The sequence below is a fragment of the Anomalospiza imberbis genome, chromosome 2, assembly GCF_031753505.1.
Source record: "Anomalospiza imberbis isolate Cuckoo-Finch-1a 21T00152 chromosome 2, ASM3175350v1, whole genome shotgun sequence".
Classification (NCBI taxonomy): domain Eukaryota; kingdom Metazoa; phylum Chordata; class Aves; order Passeriformes; family Viduidae; genus Anomalospiza; species Anomalospiza imberbis.
The window spans coordinates 58680591-58702770 of record NC_089682.1 but is presented as its reverse complement, the minus strand read 5'-3'; the positions used below and the strand labels follow the sequence as shown (position 1 = coordinate 58702770).

Below are 22180 nucleotides of genomic sequence, written 5' to 3'. Positions count from 1 at the left end.
TCCTGAAAAGTGAGCCTTAGCCTGACTGTGATCCCAATGAGTTGAGGGGGCACTTTGAGAAACTTGTGGAGGAGGCCAGTAGAAAGGCCACTGTTCATTGTGTGCAAAGTTCTGTGCCCGGGACCATGGGCTGTGCATCAGTGAGGGGTTGGACAGCAGCCCTGCTCCAAAGGAGCTGGGGGATACCAGGCTTTCCAGATCAAGGAAAGTGAATCTCTGCCCAGTGCTGATGAAACTACTGTGACCAGAACATAGTGGTGTTTTGGGCTTGCTTTGTTCCCAGGCAGAGGATTACTGACATGGTCAGGGGCCCAAAGCACATGACCTACGAGGAGTATAAGAGAGGAGTTGGGCTGTTTATTCTGAGGATGAGGAGACTGCAGGCTGCAAGTGCAGTGTGGTAACATCCTGCCTATACCTGAAGGGCAGTTTCAAAAAGCCATGGAGCTGAGCTCTTCTTAGTAGTGCAATACTAACAAGGGGCAATGGCAACAAACTGTAGCTTGGGAGGTTCACATGAAACAGCAGGAAAAATCCTGTCACTAGGAGAGGAGCTGTCTAAAGGTACATGACTGACTTGAAACAATTCTGATCCTCCTGCTTTGAGCAAAAATATGGAAATATGGACTACAGACCTCCAGCAAACAGTTCCACTTCATTCCAACAGGTCCTCAATTCCAATCCATGACCAAACTAAAAACATTTAAGACCTTACTCAGTGACAGGGAGCTAAAACTGATGCTTGACAGCCAAAGGCAACAGAGTTTCTGTGGAAGGGGAAAAAGACACAATGAACTTTTGCAGAAACTGTATCAAGCTAAAAAAAAACAAAAAAAAAACAAAACAAAAAAAAAAATCTCTAAAATTGACAGAAGGCTAAAAAACCCACAAAGATCAGGTGGACCAGAATCCAACATGGTATCTAAGTAGGTAGGTACCAGTACTACAACCAGATTACCAGTGCTACAACTACTGATTTTATTCATCAGTAATATTTGTCTCTTAAATTCTACAGGACTGGAAGAAAATGTTGAAAATATTGTGGATCTGATCATGCTTTCACCATGTTTATTTTAACATAAACAAGATGTCTCTGTCTCTGTTTGCTTTGGTTTAGGACTTTGTTCATTCTTCTATCATTTCTATAATTTTGTCCTTTTAACTTCCCATTTTGTTACATCTCCTTCAGAGTTCATCATATCAGATTTTTTCCTACTATGTCCAAAAGAATGAGAAGACTGCTTTCTAATCTCTTAATGTTTATCTTTTTATGTCTTAATACCTGCAGAAGGGACACAAATGAGGGTGGCAGGGCAAAATGGAAGGAGTTGAAACCCAAGCAGTGCCATCCACATTAGCTACTAAAATACTGTCCAGATCTTGGTGAACCACCAAGCCGCATTGGCAAAATCTAATTCTTCTTTTCTAGGGATCATGGGAGTGATTTAGCATCATATGAAGCAAGCACAATTGTTTGAATGGGACCCTGGAGAGGAACAAAGCTATCTCAAGTAACAGCCATCTCTCCTTGTGAAACTTCTCAAGTGTTGGGACACATACAGGGCCATGGACCATCCTGCTATCAGTGCCAGACTGAAGTTGGGGAACTTCAACCTATGCCACATCACATGACAAGACAATACTCACAAATTATGTCCTGTGATGATTTAACATTAATATTAGAGGAAAAATACACTGAGTACCACAGATTCTGTCTAGTATGTGACCTCTTAATAGAAGGGAAGAGTTGGGAAGAATTGGTAATACAGAAATGGAACCTTTCAAGGTTCTGAACAGAGGAGTTAGACTCTTGAGCTGTTGGAAATTAGCCATGCCTGTTCTCAAAAATCTGATCTCCTTACTTTTTCTTCATGTCTAAATAAAAATTTCCTAGAAATTGATGATACAGAAATCACAGTGACTGACAAAAAAAAAAATAAAAGAGCACAAGTTCCAACTTGCAGATTTTTGCAACAACAACAAAAATAAATTTTAAAATCTCATCCATTTGAAAAGAGAACTTGGAGGCTGGGTAATCAGAGAAATTTCAAGGTATCATGTACAAATTTGTTGTGCAGAACTACTAAAAATTATTTTACATGACAATGTTAAAAAATCGTATGACTTTAACAGCAAGGAATTTTTTGACTACCCATGGTAATTAAAAAAAAAATAATAACTTTTAGATATAAAAGGGTTGGGTCTGATTTGAGAGATTTTTAGTATTACATATAGAATTTCCTATTCTAAAAATTTTATAACCACTTTTCCAAGGAGAACAGCACTTAGATTTAAAAATACATATGGAAAATTCTCCTGTGGCTATAAATAAATTATATTTGGTTCAGAATGAAGTCATATAAGCTATACAAGAAGGGACATGTAATAAATAAAATTGTAACAGTCTCTGCAACATTATTTTTATAAAATGAAGGCCATTTTCAAAGTAAGATTTCCTTGAAGACAGAAAATTCTGCATTGCAGAATTATCTCATATTTCCAATTATTTAAAATAAGACTGCAGTAGCAGAAAAAATTGATGGACGTCCCTTCCATCCTGTCAGTGTGATTAAAAAGATGGAATGGAGTCTACAAAAGGGGTGTATGGTATGATAAGAAACAGACATAACTAGGTCACTCCTGCCAGAGGAAAACCGCTGCAGCACAGTGGCCTCCAGCACAGCAGGTAACATTCTGCAGTGCTGGCAGGCAAGGAGCAATGACTCAACAACTTCATCTGGGTTTGAGACAGTGCACACCAAACTTACAGCAAAGCTTTCTATGACACAGCAAGCACTGACCTTCATTCTTAAATCAACTCCTTAAAAGTTACCAACAGATGTTTTAAACATTGCACTGTATGTATTTCCCAGCAGTCAGACATTGCAGATTGCACTGGTCTATAGTCACTGCCAGGAGCTTGCTATACCCTTGCTTACTAATGCCTTTTCAAGAAGTTTGAGAATAAGCCTACCATTTGTTGATGACACATGTGCTAGTCATTGGCAAGCCACCCCTTACTGTACAGTTTCTGTTTCATTTGAATAGCTCCACTAACAGAAAACATCTAATTTTTCTCCAGCTAGAGTTCTATCTAGTACAAATGGCAGAAAAATCCCCAAACTATGGCATGTGAAGTGTTTGATTCAAACAAATGTCTCATTTTTCCTCATATCTATTAAATTTGATATTTTGATGCAACTATTTATTTTAGATTGGTGCAGTGAGTTTAAAGAAATACTCCTACTTTGCACCCATATGTGAAACCGTTATTAGCAGTTTCTAAGCAAAATATCTACATGATCATAGCTTAGTCAAACATTGAAGAACTGAAGTATTATCTTATTCCTTTTTCAAACTGACGTGTTTCTGAAAGTCAAATATCAACAGAACAGGATACTTTTGAATAGCAAAAATGAGCAAAACCTTTAAGGGCACAGAGACCAGAAACAGACACTTATTTTCTTCTAATGATTTTGATCTCTCTGTGATTTACTTTAGTGTTCAAGTGAGTTCCTTGATGGCACTAGTTTAAAAACCTATACAAGTTGTTTCAGTTTATTCTTTGCAAATAAGGAGCAAAGAAGAAGGCAGAAATAAATTACAAGTTTTCCAAATCTCAAATGCTGATGTCAAATTTCTTCTTTGATCCACCTTTAAGAAAATACTACTTTAAGCTAAGTCCTTGAGGAGACAACTCAACTATAGAACAGTAACCGTTACTCTACAAATTTGAATTGCTGAGAATCACAGTTTTCGATTCCAGATGGTAGAAATAACAAAATACTACAAAATATTTGACATTTCAAATTATGTAAAAGATTAAACCAAATGATAAAAATAAACTCCTCAATTGCTCTTTAGGGATTGCAATAGGAGGGACTACAGTGTTGCAAGAGCTGCTGTTGGCATACATTTTTTAATGAGCAATATGTTAAATTACTGGTGGTATTTTCTTTTGGCCTTTGGTGCCAATAAAACGGCCAGATTCAGAACATCCACTTTAACCTTGAAACATCAAAAGAGCAGAGCCTAAATTTGTAAATTGATTTCAGGACCTCATGTAGGCTCCTAAACACATTCATTAATGCAGGGCTAGGTTTCTTTCCTCTGTTTGGGACACAGATTCATCAGATTATCAAAGCTGAGGTTTTCACATACTACCTTAAGACGTTTTTCCTATTTTGATTTCAGAGATAATGAACCTACTATCTTACCACTGAGGAAAATCAACTCTGTAACTAAAATGGTCCAGATTACACATGCATTAAACATTTTCTGTGGTATTTACTGATCCCTATTTTTGCTGAATACTACATCTAATCATGCTGCAAAGTTTCATACCATTTTCTAGACACCAGTCAACAGAGTCCTTTGTATTTTGAGAAAACTAGAATATAAAATAGAGGGAAACACAAGACAAGTAGTTTTAATAATTGTGAAAAAACACAACTTCAAGCACTTCTGCAATTGTCTCTTCATCAGATAGTGGATGATATCCAGCAATATCCTTCCAGATAATCCTAGCTCTTTTCCACCTCTGTATCAGTTCTGTCTCACTCATAGCACAATTCCATAGAGAAATACAAACTACAATTTATGCTTCAGAAAACAGAAGGACAGGTGGCACAAAAGAAGAAACATGAGTCACATGTAAGGCTAGTAAGAGGAAGGGAGGAAAAGGGGTAGAAAGCACACAGGTCATCCTCTTCTGGGTAAACACAGAGAAGTGAAAAAATCATCAGAGATGTCCAGATGTATAAGATTTACATTAGAAGGGACTAGTTAACTAACCTACAAAAAAAAAGAGAGCGATTCAAACCCCCAAAATTTCTATCCCACAGTCACCTGGCAATGGAAATATATAACTTCCATGAATTTTCACAGAATTACCCAGGGAGCCAGTGGAACAGACCCTGAAAGAGTAGTCAGCTGTTGCTAACAATCATGGTCTAACACCATGCAAAGCCCACCTTCTTAACACACAGGAAAAAGCAGAGGCTGTACATTAAAGAACTGCACATCAAGGGGGATTCTGCAGATTGCAAGGCTGAGAGCAGAAGCTGTCTTCTTCCTGAAGGCCCACTGACAGCAAATAAGAACATTTCTAATTAAAACTTTATGTTTTGTAACTTACAACAAGTAAACACTTATTAGCTTTGTTTAGACACCATTGACACAAAGAACTTACTTTGCATTTTAGCTGTTAACAAGATCACACATTCATTGCAGTGAAACAATACGTTGAATTCAGAGTTAGGCAAGCACAGGAAGGAAACTTTCACTTCTTTACAAAAAGTGCTATAGTGAATGGAAACTGTAAATTTAAAGTTAGACTATGAACCCTTTAATCACAGGAATTTTTTCATGCAATTCTCATAAATTTCATGGAGACAATTCATAAGTAAATACAGCAGAACCTAGCACCTATATAATATTTTGTAATTTAAGAAATTAATTTCACCTTTAAACATAGCAATTTTGTACAAACACTAGCCAAGTTTCAGACTTCTTTAAATTACTGACCATGGATGTTTGAGCAAGAACATGCCAGCCTAAGAGTAAATTTTTTCAGGAGATTTTTTTTGCTTGGTTGGTGGTTTTTTACCTGTTCTTATCCTTGATCTCCATTGTCTCTTTTTCTTTGATATCTTCTTGATAGGAACATGAAGCAGATATTGGATTTATAAATTAGAAAGTTATTTTTTAATCCTTTTTGCTTGTCGTCTCTTCAGTGGACACCAGAAAGCCCAAGCATACGGTGTATTCACTACATCCCTTTTCTCCCCAAGATGTCTCTGTGCATCACCATTTGCTACTTCTCCAGTTTTCTTTTAAAGTCACTTGCTTAATTGTTCACAGAAGTTCGTTCTCTTATAATCAAGAACAGATCTCAGAAAGCAAGGAGGTCTTGTTCAGTTTCTTTAATATAGCCGGAATTCAGGCTATATTCTCATGCAATTGATTTCTATTTATCTTCTAGAAAAGGCATGGAATTCTGGAAGCTGCTGTTTCTGCTTTGTCTTCCTTTTTTTTCTGGAAGCAGGCACAATTGGAAGAGTGTCAGTGAAGCCCAAAGTCTGACATGTCTTCTCCATCACACCTGCTAGAAGATAGTTCTTAATATCAGTTCAGGAGTTCTGGAAGAAGGGACACAAGGGAAAAAGGGAGGGCCATTAATTCAGAACAGCATTGAACCAAAGAGTATGAAAAAGCCATTTCCTTTGAGGGCATAGTTGCAGTTACCAGTATGGAGTGAGTCATGATGCTAATTATAAACTGCCTTGTCTGTTGCTTGTAGGCACACGGAGGGAGAGCTGACACAGAGCAGTGAGGTTTCTTGCTTCTCCTCCAGTTTAATACCATACAGTCAGCATGGTGACAAACAGGCAGAGCTGTGAGTATGCTGACTGAATGGGTGTCATGGTTTAATACCAGCTGGCAACTAAGCACCCAGCAGCTGCTCACTCGCTCCCCAGTGGGATGGGGAGCAGAACCAGGGAAAAAGGTAAAATCTGTGGGTTGAGATAAGAGCAGCTTAATAATTGAAAATATTATTATAATTAATATTAATAAGAATGAAGTAATGGTAATGCAAAGAAATACAACAAAAAGAGAGACAGAAATAATACCCAAGAAAGAAAAGTGATGCACAAAACAATTGCTTACCACCCACTGACCAATGCCCAGCCCATCTCTGAGCAGAGATCCATCCCTCATGGCCAATACATCCCAGTTTATATAGTCAGCCTGACATTCTACAGTCTGGAACATCCTTTCAGCCCCTTTGTGCTTAGCTGTCCTGGCCCTGTTCCCTCCCAGTTTCTTTTGCACCTCCTTGCTGTCAAAGCACAGAATAGTGAAAAACCCCAATTTAAAATAAGCACTACTGAGCAACAATGGCAACATCAGCAAGTTATCAACATTATTCTCGTACTAAATTCAAAACCACAGTTCTGTACCAGCTGCTGGAAGAAAATTAACTATCAAAATTAACAGCCAAAACCAGTACAACTGGCAACTGTTCCAGGATAATATTCCTCTATGCTAGGTATTACAGTCTGGATATAAAACTATGCCATCAAGAAAAGTAACAGGCTGGGCAGAGCATTCATGGAGAAGGATTTTGCCCTCCTATTCAAATGGCTTGCAGCTAGGGCAACTAGCTTGCAATGACTTTCCACTGGGAGGATTCAAACTCTTGCCAGCTAATCCCCAGTCCCAAAGTGTATAGGTCAACATCTACCCTATGCTACCTTTGGGAACTATTTCCACTGAATTTCTGTAGCACCAGAACAGTGTACAAGTGAGGCAAGATGTGTGCTGTCAAGCTGCAGGAAACAATATACTTCAATATTAAGTTATTACCCAATGAAGATAAGTTTAAGAGAGCTGGGAGTACTGACAGTGGTGTTCCATTATTGTTCTGCATCTGTGCAAATGTAAATCTTTCTCTGAGCCTCTGACAGTGTTGGCAAGTCTTTTCATAATGTGCAGTTGAATATGTCCCTCTTCAAACAGCAATGCACAGACATTCCTTCCTGACCCAGAAAGGAAAACAACTGTGGCTAAATTGCAGAAGATGAATTAGATGTAAGCATGATCCTGGAATACAAATGGCATGAAAGAAAGGGAAGTAGAATCTGTGGCTTGAATAATGGTTTTTTTTAATACTTAAGGATTTTACCTACTCAGTAAAAAAAATGTCAAAATGTATGAATCCTGAATGCATGTTTACTGTGACAAACATTATGAAGAATTTAAGTTAGCATAATATGTTATTAAATGGCTTCAATATGAATTTTTCTTTCTGTGGATGTTGAGATGTATATCTACCTTATAATCAAAGGAAAATCCACCTTTAAGTCATACATAAGTAATAAAGACTGAAGCAAAGGGCTTTGCAAACCCAGCCCCATTCTCCCAGATGTGAATGATTTCAAAGAGAGCAAAACTATTGCAGCCCGGCTGCATAATGGGTTGCAGTTGGAGGGGAGTGCTAAGGGAAGGATTTTTGGCTACAGTGGAAAGCCAGGCTAAAGAGGCCCAGGCACTGTGTGTGCAGCCATGGCTGGAAGATAAGGGTAGCTTATACCAGTTCCTGTAAAATGCCATTAGAAAAATCACACATGTAAAGTATTTCAAGTTATTTGAGCAGCTTTAATTGCCTTGAGGAACGATAAAGGAAAAATACGTTAAAATAGAAAGTTATAGAAAGCTAATTATGACTTTAGGAGACAGCCTCTGCATAATTAGTGAGTGACACACTTTCTCAGACTCCATTCTATTTCTAGACTTGGTCTCTCAAAGATTGTCCTTTATTATGTCGCCCCCTTGATATGTTACTTTTCTTGGTACTGACACATGCTAGGAAAACAAAAATATCTTCTAAGATTTTTGACAATGACACCTTGTTCAGAAAATTGAGAGGTCCAAATTACCTAAAAACAGCCTAAAGTAATTGATAAAATAAATACTTTGCCTAGCAGAAAAGCATGTTCTAGCACAGTGTCAATTGACATCTCTACCCCAGCAAATAATTCCAACAGTCCTCAAAGGTGCTTGGTCTTGCCAGCAGAGATGTGACCAAAAGTTTGGTACCAGATCACATTACAATCCTAGAAAGATTTCAACATAGTCATGTCTATGTTGTCTCCCATAGAAAGAAAGAGAGCCAACTTGGCTTTCAGATACCAGATACAGATTTATCCTGGCACACTTAACTTACTGACCTTACAGTTCCCTAGTGCATGAGCTGGTCATACAGGTTACCTTATATTTTTATATGATACTGAGCTGCAGCATCTGAGAACATTCTCTAATTGAATTTATTGCTATAGCCAACCATAAATCTCTCCTGGAGGAAAAAAAAAGCCAGTTACAATCAATGCCTATGCCAATTTTCTGCTGTGAAATTTATTACCTTTCAGGATAAAACACTCTTGCTGGAGGATTTTACGTGTGTCTTTAATTGAATTTTGGGGGAGGAAGTTTAGCAGTCAAAGTGCAAAAACTATCAACTTTGTGGATGTCTGTGATTAGTTGTAGGTAGGAACCACAGGTATAGCTATACAAATAGCTAATTTTGCCTGCAAACCAGGTAGGTGGATATATATATATGTTTGTATATATGTATGTATACATATATATATATATGTATATACTGCTACAGAAATGTTTGTTTTAAAAACCATTAGTGGTTGTCTGGTAATCTATCTGTTCATTCCTTCTCCATCCTAATTAATATTAGGATCAGTCTAAATGAAATACAGTTTCTTTCTGCAATGATAATGCCTAAATCAGAATTGTTAAGTCCATCCAGCAGCATGGGAACAAAAATACAAGAACCATCAGAATTACTGAACACTATCCAAAGTTATGAGTAGGAAATCTGTGGACGAAGTACTGCAGTAGCTAATGCTTAATATATGTTTTAGGCTAAAAGCACAAATTGTTCCTGTCAACACACAATTTATACTAGCTGAGTTCAAAATGCATTTCTATCAAAATAAATTCAAGGCCATCACACAACTGCAGGTACCACACAAATGTAAAGACTTGCTTCTCAGAGATACCTGTTCTGCAGAAATTTGAGACAGACCTGATAAAGTGAAATACAATAATGTGACAGCAAGCTATAAAAGCTGGAAATAAAGTAGATATGTCCTTAGTATTTTAATTGCCTAGACAGTTTTGGTGAAGCAACTTCAACTGAAATGAGTAGTCCACACCATCAGCAGATAGAAATCAGTGCCATCAATAAAATATATGGCTCTGCATTTATATTGTTATGAATTACAGGAGCTTTCATTCTTTATCATGTAGAATTTTAAGATAAAAATACACTGAAAACATTCCGAAATGCCAGTATTTTAATAATAATTGTAGATTTGATAATATTAATGCTACAAATTCTGTATCATTAATGGTATTCATACTAAAATCAATAAAAATGCTGTATCCTTGTTGACTTTTATATAGAGAAGAGAGTGATTGCAGCTGTAACAGTGATTCTTTTTCTAGAGTATAATGATTTTGATGCATTTGCACAGTAGGCATTGTTGCTTTTTGATTAAACACCACAAACATACATACAAGGATAAAAATATTTAAGAGATGAAAATCAGAACAAATGCAGCAGTCAGTGCAATACTTGCACAAGCAAGTATTGCTAGTGCCTACCCTTTCCAAGGTCACACCAGCACCATGAAGACCAGCAGTTATTCCTCTTAGGACGGCCATGAGCTGTCAATGAGCTCTCACAGCCCAGAAAGCCAGTGGTGTCCTGGGCTGCATCCACTGGTGGGCAGCAGGGCCAGGGAGGGGATTCTGCCCCTCTGCTCTGCTCAGCCCCCACCTGCAGGGCTGCATCAGCTCTGGGGTCCCAGCACAGGGAGGACAGGGACCTGCTGGAGCGAGTACAGAGGAGGCCATCAAGATGATTAGAGGGATGGTGCACCTCCCTACAAGGAAAGGCTGAGAGAATTGGGATTGCTCAGCCTGAAAGAGGGAAGGCTTCATGGTGCCCTAATAGTGGCCTGAAGGAAGCCTATAAGAAAGGTCGAAAGAGGCTTTTACAAGAGCCTGTAGAGACAGGACAAGAGGGAATGGATTCAAACTGAAGGGTAGCTTTAGATAAGAACTTCTGAAGAGATTTCTTTACTGTGAGGGTGGTGAGGCACAGAAACAGGCTGCCCAGGGAAACTGTGGATTCTCCATCTCTGGATGCCTTCAAGGCAAAATTGGATGGGGTTCTAAGCAACTTAGTCTAGTGGAAGGTGTCCCTGACCATGGCAGGGGGTTGGAACTGGATGATCTTAAAGGTCCCTTCCAACCCAGCACATTCTGTTATTCTGTGACTTTCAGCAAGGTTTTCTAGCTCTCTCAAGATGAGTGAAGACCCTGTCCTGCTCTTTGCCTCACAGCATGGCAGTCATCTGACCATCACTGAAATTTATTCATTGTGAAAACTTCTTTATTATTAAAGGAAAGAAGACAGCCTCCAGCAGCAATCAGTGAAGGCATAAAGGTAAGTAGTAGTTCTGGTGTGGATGCATTTGCAGCACATACTGGAAAATATTTCAGAGCTGCCTGAGCAAACAGAGCAGCCACTAGCAATCCAGCGCTGCAGCAAGCAGAGCTGACAGCCCTGTTGTTCTCAAGATTATTCCAGTATCTCTTCACGGCTCAGTGCTGCCTGGATACATCAGCTGAACATTATCTTAAGCCATGGAGCTGAGGAAATTTGTGTCAGACATAAAAGAACAAATTAACTGAAACAAAAGATAGGTCTCATACCAACTTTAACTGTTTCTTTCTTAGAGGAACAAAAGCAACACAATTCTTAAAATGTAAATGTGCTTAACACAAGACCTGCCATACTTCACTTATGGAAAAGGTGACTCAAGAAGTATGATTACATGCAACATCAGCAAAACTCTAAAAATTATTTGGAACATTATGTTTGATTCAGACTTGGAATAAGTTTGACCTCACAGTAACCATCTGGGACTATGTGGTTGAATTATGCATAAAGAATCCTTTCATCAAATCCTGATGAAGTAAACTCAGATACCAAATGACAATGTCTCAAAGTGATTTCTCAACAATGCATAGCAGCTGGAGGAAAAGTCTTTTAAAAACCCCACAAAACATGGAGAAAGAGTCATGTGTTTAAGACCTCACTGCTGTTCTCCAGAAATGTGGAGATTTTAAGACCTTTTCTCTGAAATTTAAAGCAACGGTTGCCACAAAAAAAAGGACAAGCAGAAGGAGAACGATTTGTGCTTAGTGTCGGTTCAGAATCTTTTAATGGGCTTTCCAATGAAATGGGAAACTGACACTGCCTATGAACCATAATACAGAAGCCTAAAGAGCATTGCAGTCACAAAGATATGAACAATGGGCTATTAAGCTGAGGAAAAAATAGCGTATGAATTATGGCTTGACTGCAGAGTATGATGCTTTTAGAGATACACAGCTTAATAGATAAGCTTTTCTTGCTCTAATGCAGGGTATACTAAGTCTGAGCTGAACACTAATTTCTAGTGTCTGAAACTGTCTGGACCATCCACCACAGCAACACACTGTTCTGTGGAGACTGGCCAGTGCAAGAGTTTATGAATTTTCTATCAGCAGGGTGTCAGTCTCAAAATCCTTGATGAGAAACCAGGTGAAGAACAAGATAAGAACTGAGCCTTTATACAAAAAATACTAAAATTTCAGATTAATTGCATAGTTTTTGTTGAACTCAGTCTCTGTAAGTGATACAGGGCTGAAAGGAAAAGTAGTTGGTCAAGTGCGCTGAAAATACAATTCCACAGGAAGGAAGGGAACTGAGTACTTTTGCAGATTTCCTTCTCTCTTTTTTTTTTTTAATATAAATTTTGTTTGGATTTAGCTAAAATAAATCTCCTTCAAGCACTTTTCTTCAAGAGTAACCAAGAAAATTCACACCTTAATTATTGTTTTGCAACATTACTAGTGGCTGAAATATCAGGAAAACCAAACACCCTTCTTGGTTATTTAAGGGCACTGTACTGTGCTGTACACAGAAAACCATTATGACAGATAGATGAAGTCTCAGAGTGCATCTGAAGTATGCTTTGCAGATAAACACTTAAATTGAAACAGTAACTGAACTTATTCCAAAAATGAACTTAGAATATTATATACTATAAGGTCAGTTATGCACTAAATGCTGAATACCCAATCTTGGTATCCAAATTCCATATGCATTGCATCCTGCACTATAAGCTAACAGGTGGTTCAGGCTTAGGTATACTGAACTATACCAAATAAGAATACTTGATTTAGTTGGTTTAGAGGTACACAAATAGCTCTTTGTTTACATTCAAGTGTTTAAAGCAGAAAAAAATACACTTAGGAAATGTTCTTACTGAGTAAGTCAAACTCCAAGTAATTATAACAAGTAATACACATATATGGAAAGTTATCCTTTCACACATTATGTCTAAAATTATTTTTGTTTTTACCCTTGAGTGAAGGGTTTAGCTATGTCCAAACACTGTTACTGATCTAACTTCAACATTTCAATGAAAAGTAGATGGGTTCAGATCTTGAAAAAAATTATCTTCAATGAAGAAAATTAATTGAAGTTTGCCTTAGGCATTAAAGTTCCCTGAATGCTATCAATGTGATAGGTGGCCTCACTGCTTTTCTCTGGCCTAGCATCTTCCCCTTTGGTCACTTTGCAGCACAGATAGCCAAGAAGTAAGTATGCCTGATGATAAGAGTAGTTGTGTTTTTAGTTGAATTTTCTGTATCTATTATTATATGGAAGTTCCTCCTTTTGTTTACAGTTATTTGAATTCAGGGGAGATTTATAGCCACAAAGCACTAAGCTGTATCAGATATACATAAATGTGATTGATTCATTTATTGATTGATTGTATGAATGTGTTTTGCAATATCTCATTCGTTAAAGTTTGAGTTAGATGGAAATTCTTAGACTACAACTCAGAAATCTGCATCTGACAGTCAAAAGCGCAACGAGAGAATTTCAAGTCTACAGTTACAGTATATTCCCAATACTTTCATGGAGGGGAAAATATTAACAAATCTCAAGGGAGCATTTAATAAGGCGAATCTTCTAATACTTCTGCCCTCAATTATTCTTGTGAAGAGCCTTTCTTCACATTGGGTTACTGGAAAGCTTATGATGAGGTAATCTTGATGATATCATGAGCCTGCCAAGTCAGTCTCTCCTTCGGGTGGGATGAGAGATGCAGACAGCCCCAGTATGAGGGATCTCCAGGTGAGACAAACGTGTATTGCTGACATAAATACATCTCACGAAACTGAGCTCTGATTCATCTCATCAGGACAGATGTTCACTGAACAATGCATTTCCTACCCTGCAATAGCTTCCAAAGGATTTCTGAGTACAATTTGAGATATAGCCTTTTTACTTAGAAAGCCTCATTCACAAACTATTATAGAGCAAGGCAGCAAAGGCAAGTAGCATTCCCTGATATTTTTCGCATTCAACATGGGAGCCAAGTTGATATGGCTAATAGGAAAAAAGATGCGGAAACTGAAATTCCCTGAGGTAGGAATTAAAGTTAATTCACTCTAATTGGAAGTAATTAGTTCATTTCTGAAATTACCATTTTTGTAGGAAATATTTTTAATGAATCAGAGATAAGTACTATATACTGGGAAAAAGTATTCTGGGCAGTTACAGATCCTTTGTGCATCGTGAGTAGTGCACTCGTGCATCTCAGATCTGCTAAATGTAGGCTATAAACCAAAAATTAATGGATACATTAAGAACAAAATGCCTTAGTGTGCTCTCCTGAAACAGAAACTCACTGTTGTTTAGTCAGCTGGCAGAGAATTTCAGTGTTGATGTTGGTGATTTTGTTCTGCTTGCTTGTACCCGAGCATACCACAAGACTGTTCAGCTAAAGGTAGAAGAACAAATCACATCAGTTTTGCCTTGCACCCAGACTTAACACAGGACTCTCTGACTAAGGCTAGGGAGCAAAATATTTTGTAGCAATTGTTTTTTTGATACAGTAGCACTGTAGTATCAAATCTAGAATAAAGGCCCCCAATCTGCAGCTATTAGAAGAAATCACATAATTCGGAATCTACAGACACATCACAGCCACCTGAACAAATAGACCAGACCTGTGCAGAGAGGAGAGAAAACAAAACATTACTTTGGATCAGGCTGATCCTGACCTATGGAAAAGTGTATCAATATTCCCTTTTTTGCCCAGCTGGTGATGCTGTTTGATGCACCCTGGGAGGGGGTTTGCCCTGCTGGCTGCCAGGGCTCACTGCTGACTCCCACTGAGCTGCTGCCTACCATGAACCCCAGATCCCTCCCTCCTGGGCTGCTCTCCAGCCGCTCCTCTCAGGGCTTGGGCATGTGCCTGGCATTACTTGGTCCTGGGTGCAGAAACTGGCATATCATAGACACAATGCCCAAGGTCAGAACCAGGCTAGATCTGGGCCATGCAGCCAGTGGGTAGTTCTGCTCCCAGGTCTCTGTGCCCCTTATGACATCCCAGTGGTCTTGAGAGATTTGTAGGAACTTTGAAGAAACAGGGTTTGTTTTAGGTCGAAACACCGAAAATGGTGATGGTTACATTGTTCCTAGCACAGACTTAACCCTGCATGTGTCCATGACTGGTGTTAAGGAGAGAGGCAGGTCCATGAGTAGGAAGTGGGGAATATTTTGCAGGCTATATTCTTTCTCCAAAACAATTCCACATGGCAACCAGACAAATTTCCCTGCCAAGGACAGGGAAACAGACACAAGAGTGGCATCAGCTCTGATGAGTTCTGTTCATATACCTGGCAAAGAGTATTTAGACCAAGAGAAATACTTCTGAGGTGTTTGTTGCAGGGCTGTTTTTTCTTTTTTTAGTTACTGATGTTAATAAAAAAATCCTTCTTCTCTTCATTTCCTCCAAAGTGTAAATAAAAAAATCAGGAAGATATTTTTATGATCACGATGTACTTGTACAAGTATGGATAGGGTTTGACAGACATGATCAGAAGTGGCTTTTTCTCTGTGTCATTTGTCAGACACAATTGATGACAAATGGCATGGCACTTTCTGTCTATGACTAGTATGCTTTTAAGCAGGGAATCCATCTGTATTAATTTCTACTTAATAAGTGGGGGGAGCTTTTCTCTACACTGGGACACATTATGCTGAAAACTTTCAACTAGGAATGCCAAATGTTGCAGCAGCAAGGAGATGAACACAGATCTGGCTTGATACAGCATACCAAGACAGCGCAGAGGAAATATTTTAAAAGCTGAGACTATCCAAATAGTTTACAGATGCTGCCAAGTGTGAAAAGCCCTGAAATGTCACCTGTTTATGTAGCAGGTGCCATTCACGGCAGCAACTGTTATTGGAAAACATCCTTAAAACTCTGCCAAGATTTCCTGTGTCCATGACTTGACATCATGTCCTTCTCTTCCATTGCTTCACAACATACCCAATTCCACACAGTACTTTCTAGAGGGACATTTTAATACTCTTTTTTCTTTTAATACTCTTTTTTCTTCCCCCCAATCAAAAGTACTAAAAAGGTGGCCTAACACTGAAAGAAAATGACTGAGGGCTGGAACATGGACTTTTCAACACATCAAACAGCTATGACATTATTCATAGAGAGCTATGTTAAGCATCAAGTGCTGCATAAATAAATAAAGCTGCATTCATGAGTGTATGCAGAGTGTTTTGAACTACTTGATTAAACTGCACCTTATTAGTGAAAATTATGATTAATGATGAGCTTATAACAACAAAGCTCTCTCTGCAAACACTACAATAAAAAGAAAGAAATGAGAAGTACACTTATATTGCAGTTGCTATGCTAATAATTAATAAATGAAGCCATGCTGAAAGGGTATGTAGAAGATTTTTATATTATAGAGTTTAGGTTGCCCAAAAAAACACTGCAATTTGTTCTATTATTTTTGGCATTTTTTTAGAAAACAGTAAGACTTCATTGCTACTTGGATTTTACAACATGATGAGAGAGATGTCGAAGATCAAGATAAAGGGTCAGGCGGGAGACCCTGGGATAAATACACTTAAGGGATTCTAAGCAATTTTGTTGCTCCATTATGTTCCACAAATTAAGCTGGTGGCTTTTCCATCCAGTTGTAACATTAATCCATCAGCTGAAGAGGAGACAGGGTCGTTCTCATTTATTATTCATAAGACAGGGCATGCACAACTTATCTGACATCATCCTTGTCACAGCTAATGAGAAACGGCAATAAATCCATTTTTATGGATCTGTCACAGAAGATATGAAAAATCTCATATCTAATGATCCATTTTTCTGTGGTAAGGAAGGGCTTGCTAACCTACACAACTAAACAGATTATTGTATATAATTGTGTATGTCCCAAAGGGATGAGCTTTCCACAACACTACTGCTGTTTGAGGGATGTCCCTGTGTCCATATATGTATATTGTATAAACATCAAACAACAAGCATGAGTCAAAGAGAGTAAACAAAGCAGGAGTAACCAAAACAAACCAGAAATCTATTTAAACAATTTAAGTTCTTCAGCTCTTAAGTCTACTTTACTGTGATGGGTCAACGGTGTTAGGCTGAGATTCTAACTGGCACAAGGTGGGGAAGTACAAGCCAATGCCAAGATCCAGGGAAGCATTTCCAACACCAGTCCGATATAAGCATGAAGGTAGTGAGCTTAAAAATGCTGGCACCTGGAATGAGGCTCTACATCACTCTATAGTGCAAAAATCATCCTTACCCATGGAGAGACAGAGAGATTAGACAGAGAGCCTGGTTAAGAACATGCAGACAGGAGCTTGGCTGCACCTCTGAGCACAGAGAGCTAAGGACTTGACCAGTATTTAGTTCCCTACCTCTTATTTAGCAGTGTGTCTGTGGCCTGGAGAGTAGGAGAAATGCAAGGTGCTGCCAGAGAATTACGGCAGGATGGGACTGGCACTGCTATTACAAAAAAACATCATGGCAGCTGGTTAGAAGTGGTGATTTGTGTAGGAATTGTCCTGGCATGGAGAAAAAGAACAATATGGAGAAAGAAATTTGAGAAGGAAGGGGAAGGTTTACAGGAGGCATTTTATAGGGAAAGTGCAGGTAGCACAAACAAGGATCGAGGGCGCAATACTGAAGTTTGCCTTCTCTCCCAGCAGGTCTCCAGACATCTGACATTAGTAATTTCTTTCATAGTGTGAATGATTTTATGGGACAGGATTCGGCAACAGCTGGTGTTTTCTTGTAAAGCACATCAGACCACTCTGAAGCAACTATAACATTCCCCAAGATCTCAGCTTACATCATTTAAAATCAGACAATAACATTGCTGTTACCTCTACAAAGCTCCACATTGCACCATATATAACTAACAAAGAGATAAGTAAATCAGCCTGTCCTAAAATGAAAAAAAAAGTGCAGTCTGATCCTTTTGCTTCACCAAAGCTAAAACTCTCTTGTGGTTTAATTCCAGACAGCAGCTAAGCACCACTCAGATGCTTTGCTCACCCATCTTCCCCCAGCAGGATGAGGAAGAGAATCAAAAAGAAGGTGAAACCCATTGGTTGAGATGAGAATAGGTTAAAAAATGTAATTAAACAATAATAATAATAATAATAATTTTCATGCAAAGGAATACAAGAAAAAGAGAGACAGAAACCCAAGTGAAACAAGTGATGCACCACACAGTTGCTGACCAAAGCCCAGCCCCTCCCACCAGCTTATATTCTGCACATGACATTCTATGGTATGGAATACCCTTTTGGCTAGTTGGGCTTAGCCGTCCTTGCTGTGCTGCCTCTCAGCTTCCAGTGTACCTCCTTGTTGGCAGAGCAAGGGAAAGTGAAATGTCCTTGATTTAGAGCAGGCACTACTTAGCAACAACTACATTAGTGTGTTATCAACATCACTCTCATACTAAATCCAAAACACAGCACTGTGCCAGCTGCCAGGAAGAAAATTAACTCTATCCCAGGCAAAACAGCAATTTAAATACTAACACTATTGTTTCTTTCCTCATGGCAGACCAGAGTGCTAAAGCTCTGACCTTTGCTATTTTCCACCAGCTGCCATATCTGAAATAGGTGGTGATTGGTATATGCAGCCAGCTGTAACATTCTCCTGTAGAAAAGAGAAACCAAACCTCACCACTGAGAGGGGCCTGAGGCACAATCATGCCTTCCTGTGAGGTCACCAAAGGAGATCAAAACACCTGCCCCATCCTGTCATGAGTGTAACCATTACCTATCAGAAATAATGCCTTATTTTGGTTTCACCTGGGTGGAGAGTTTCTACAGGTAATTTTAGGGAAGACAACTAAGCCTTATTTATTTCTATCTGATCTTCATAGCTGCACCTTTTTTTTGCACATAAACACATGTAGGTCTTCACAGACAATGTGAAACCTTACTTTGTCACAGTTCTGGTGTACTTCCATCACAACTAACAGCTTGCTAAAGGTTCCAAACAATGACAATCTTCTCCTAAGCTGATCAAAAAGAAGACAAAAAATGCTAATTAACTACATCATCCATTTATAGATTTAACTCAATACTGCTAAAGTGCAATTATATCCATTAAATACACACTTAGAAAAAAAATGTCAACCTACTGTACCAAATAATTGTGTGAGTTGTTATATTTCATAGCTGAGGCAGAAATAATTGCTGAATAATTGTGTGTAAAACAAAAAATATTGCTGAGTGAATTAACACCTTTTTTCAAAGAGACTAAATCTTCCAAAAGATCAAATATTTCAAAATCTGACATGGGTGTTTTCAATTCTGTGTGTTATTCCAAGGGTTCATACATACTGAGTAACTACACACTTGAAACTCTTCAATAAAATGCTCTTTTGCCTTACAAAGCCCACACTTTTGTATATTTTAACATAAAAACTAATACAGTATTTTAGAAACTCTGCTTTTGAGAGTAGGATCCAAGGGCGCCCAAAAATTTGAAGTCAGTGACCATGGGCTAGTTTTAGATATGTGATATATCAGTTTTTTTCTGGAAGTGCTGCTGTGCTTCCATTAATGGAAAGAAAATACAGTCCAAACCTGAGCATCTTAGGTCCTTTGTATTATACTTTATAAATCTGTGCCTGTTGCCTTGGAGATCATAAAAAAAAATCACATCTAAGACACAGGAAAACAATCAAGAAAGAAGGACAGAGAAACAAAAGGCTTTTGAGTTGGCCCCAGAAACACCAAATTCACCCCAGTGTACTTCTGCTGAAAACAATGGAAGTACACAGGAGCTGAATATTTCCCACTGTCTTTACACAACAGTAAGCAGCCTGTAAAACTATTTTATCCAATAGTCCTGCACATTTTCAGTAGGTGAATAGACCTTTGCTATGTGGGACTGAGACACTTTTAATGTTTTTGTATTCTTGCTAATGATTACTTTCTTAATCTTTGGAAACCCCGTCTCCAACCAGAAATTCTGCTCAGTGTTGAGAGGGTGACAATCCTAACACAGGGGAGGAAGGAACAAGGATGAACACTGACAATACCAAGCCTCAGCATTCACAACCACTGCCAGAGCACTCCCTAGGTAACAGCAATTTGCTATAAGCTCATTAAAGTATAAATTTAGCTTCTTATAATTCAGTTTCTGATAGCAAGAAATAAGAAGTTGTTTTGCAATTAGACATCTGATGGAGAATACATACCTCTGGGAACACAAGGTGAGGGCAACTTCCAAAGCAATGATGGTAAAAACTTCCCTGTGGGTTCCTTGGTGTGGGAGAAGATCTGCTTTACATCCCCACCAAGGAGATCAATGTGATGGGGCAGAAGTGCATTACCTTCAGCCCTCAGCATCAGGAGCTGAGCTCTGCCAGGTCCCAAAAGAGATGCACAAAAGAAGGCTCCTCCTTGCAGCAATTGCCCACCCTCCTTAACAGGCCCACACAGACACAGACTGCTTGTCACCATTACCCCGCTGTCACCTCCGCGACACCGAGGAAGGTCTCCCAGCGGTTTCTGCAGGAGCTACATTAAGCACCAAGGTGCAACCACAAAGGACATCAAATAGATAGATTATATTCTCTGTCTTAGAGCAAATCACCACAGCTTTATGCAGTACTTAGACAGATAAAAGCAAAATTAATATTCTCATGAAATAACGAAGAAATACTCACTACTTGCATTTTTTTCACTCTGCTGGTAGGTGTAGTTTTAGCTACAATAAAAAATTTTGTCTGATTACCAAAAAAATTGCTGAGAAATGCAGTGCAGTAAACTTGCCCTAGCTCTGTTTTTTCTCTTGAAGCTAGATCATTGCTAGATCATTAGGGCATATGCAGAATAAAAAGCAGCAAGTCATTTGCCAAAGAGAAAAGACTGGATTTATGTAAGAAAAAGGCTTACATTTAAAAATATATATATCTACTTCAGCTAGCAACAGCCCAAAGATAGGAAAATGTACATTCCTTCGAGTAATAAATCATACTTGGCAGTCTCTTTGGGAAAGCTATGTTAAGAACTAGTCTCCTGATAGTAACACATGAAGCCATTGAAATTTCATAAGCTTTCTACAGCTGCATACACGAGAAAAAAAATTAAAATAAAGCACTTGGCATGAAGTAAGTTTGTATAACAAATCATTCTAGAGAGTGTGAAAAAATGCATTGTGCATCCCTGTGCTTGAAGGCAGAGCTGAAATTCAGCAAGAGGCCTTTGCACAGGGAGGGTGGTGCTGCAGCAATCTGCTAGCACAGCTATAGAGCAGAGACCAGATAAGCCATCAGGAAAGGAGAATAAGCTCATGTGCACAGTCCTACTTTCACCCACCCTACCAACGCACTGCAGCCTGTGAGTCACTCAAAAATCCTGTAGAGACAAGAGACAATACAGTTATTTGCTTAAATACACTATGAAACGAGTCACAGTTAATGCTTTCTCCAGTTGTAAGTGCTAAAAGCATTAGGACACCCATAAAACATCTCCCACAAACAACTGCAGTAACCACAGGATCTGCTGTTGAGCTCGTACTTACATCGCGGCATCAGCCGGGACAAAGCTTGGCATCTAACTATTTCTTTGTAAGCTGCTTCCCCATGCTTGCCTGCTCATTGTGCAATTCCTTCCATTGATTGCTTGTGTTTGGCTGCATCTGGACTGCAAAACGATCCTTTGCCCCCTCTTTTGCAAAATCAGCAGGCTGCGGAAGGATGCGTGACCACTACTGCAGCCGATGTATCCAAACAGCCCAATGCAGCAGAGGCTTTAGCTCCCCCTTCCCAGCCTGGGTTTTTTCTTTCTTTGTCTGTGTGGGTTTTTTTTAAAGAGATATGGTCCTGACTAACCTCAGGTTTCAAGAGCACAATACAAGCTCCAGGCATGGGCCAGTCAAACAGATGTGGAAGGATACCAAGACAGAAGACCAAAATAATATAATTTTAAGAGATGTTACTCGAGGCATAACATGTATTTGAACTGTTTCTTGTAACAGATCAAATTTTGTGATTGGTTCTCTTTAATTCAAATTTTTCTTGACATTTTGCTGCTTTATTTCTTCACTTTCTAAATTTTTTTCAGCTTATACAATAGAAACAATAGGTTTCTGCTTAATTATTTCACCCTTCAACTCTCTTTCTGCATCAAAGAATGTTTACATTTAAATGTTCACAATTTGAAGAAGTCGTCTGT

The 22180-nt window shown here is 38.7% G+C and overlaps 1 protein-coding gene across 3 annotated transcripts in view; it reads right to left on the bottom strand.

Moving 5' to 3' along the window:
- The window catches only part of SACS (sacsin molecular chaperone), a 55238-nt gene extending 33484 nt beyond the window's left edge, over nucleotides 1-21754 (bottom strand). Inside the window, exons 1-2 of one of the 3 annotated variants that reach the window (XM_068181281.1) lie at nucleotides 21528-21754; nucleotides 5609-6140 (exon numbers count right to left, since the gene is read on the bottom strand). In XM_068181281.1, coding sequence (XP_068037382.1) covers nucleotides 5609-5631 — 23 coding nt within the window. In that variant the 5' untranslated portion in view covers nucleotides 5632-6140; nucleotides 21528-21754. Of the gene's footprint in view, nucleotides 1-5608; nucleotides 6199-21527 lie in introns of those variants that run through there. The other 2 variants (XM_068181280.1, XM_068181282.1) reach the window with 2 other exon arrangements.
- Nucleotides 21755-22180: the final 426 nt, after the last annotated feature.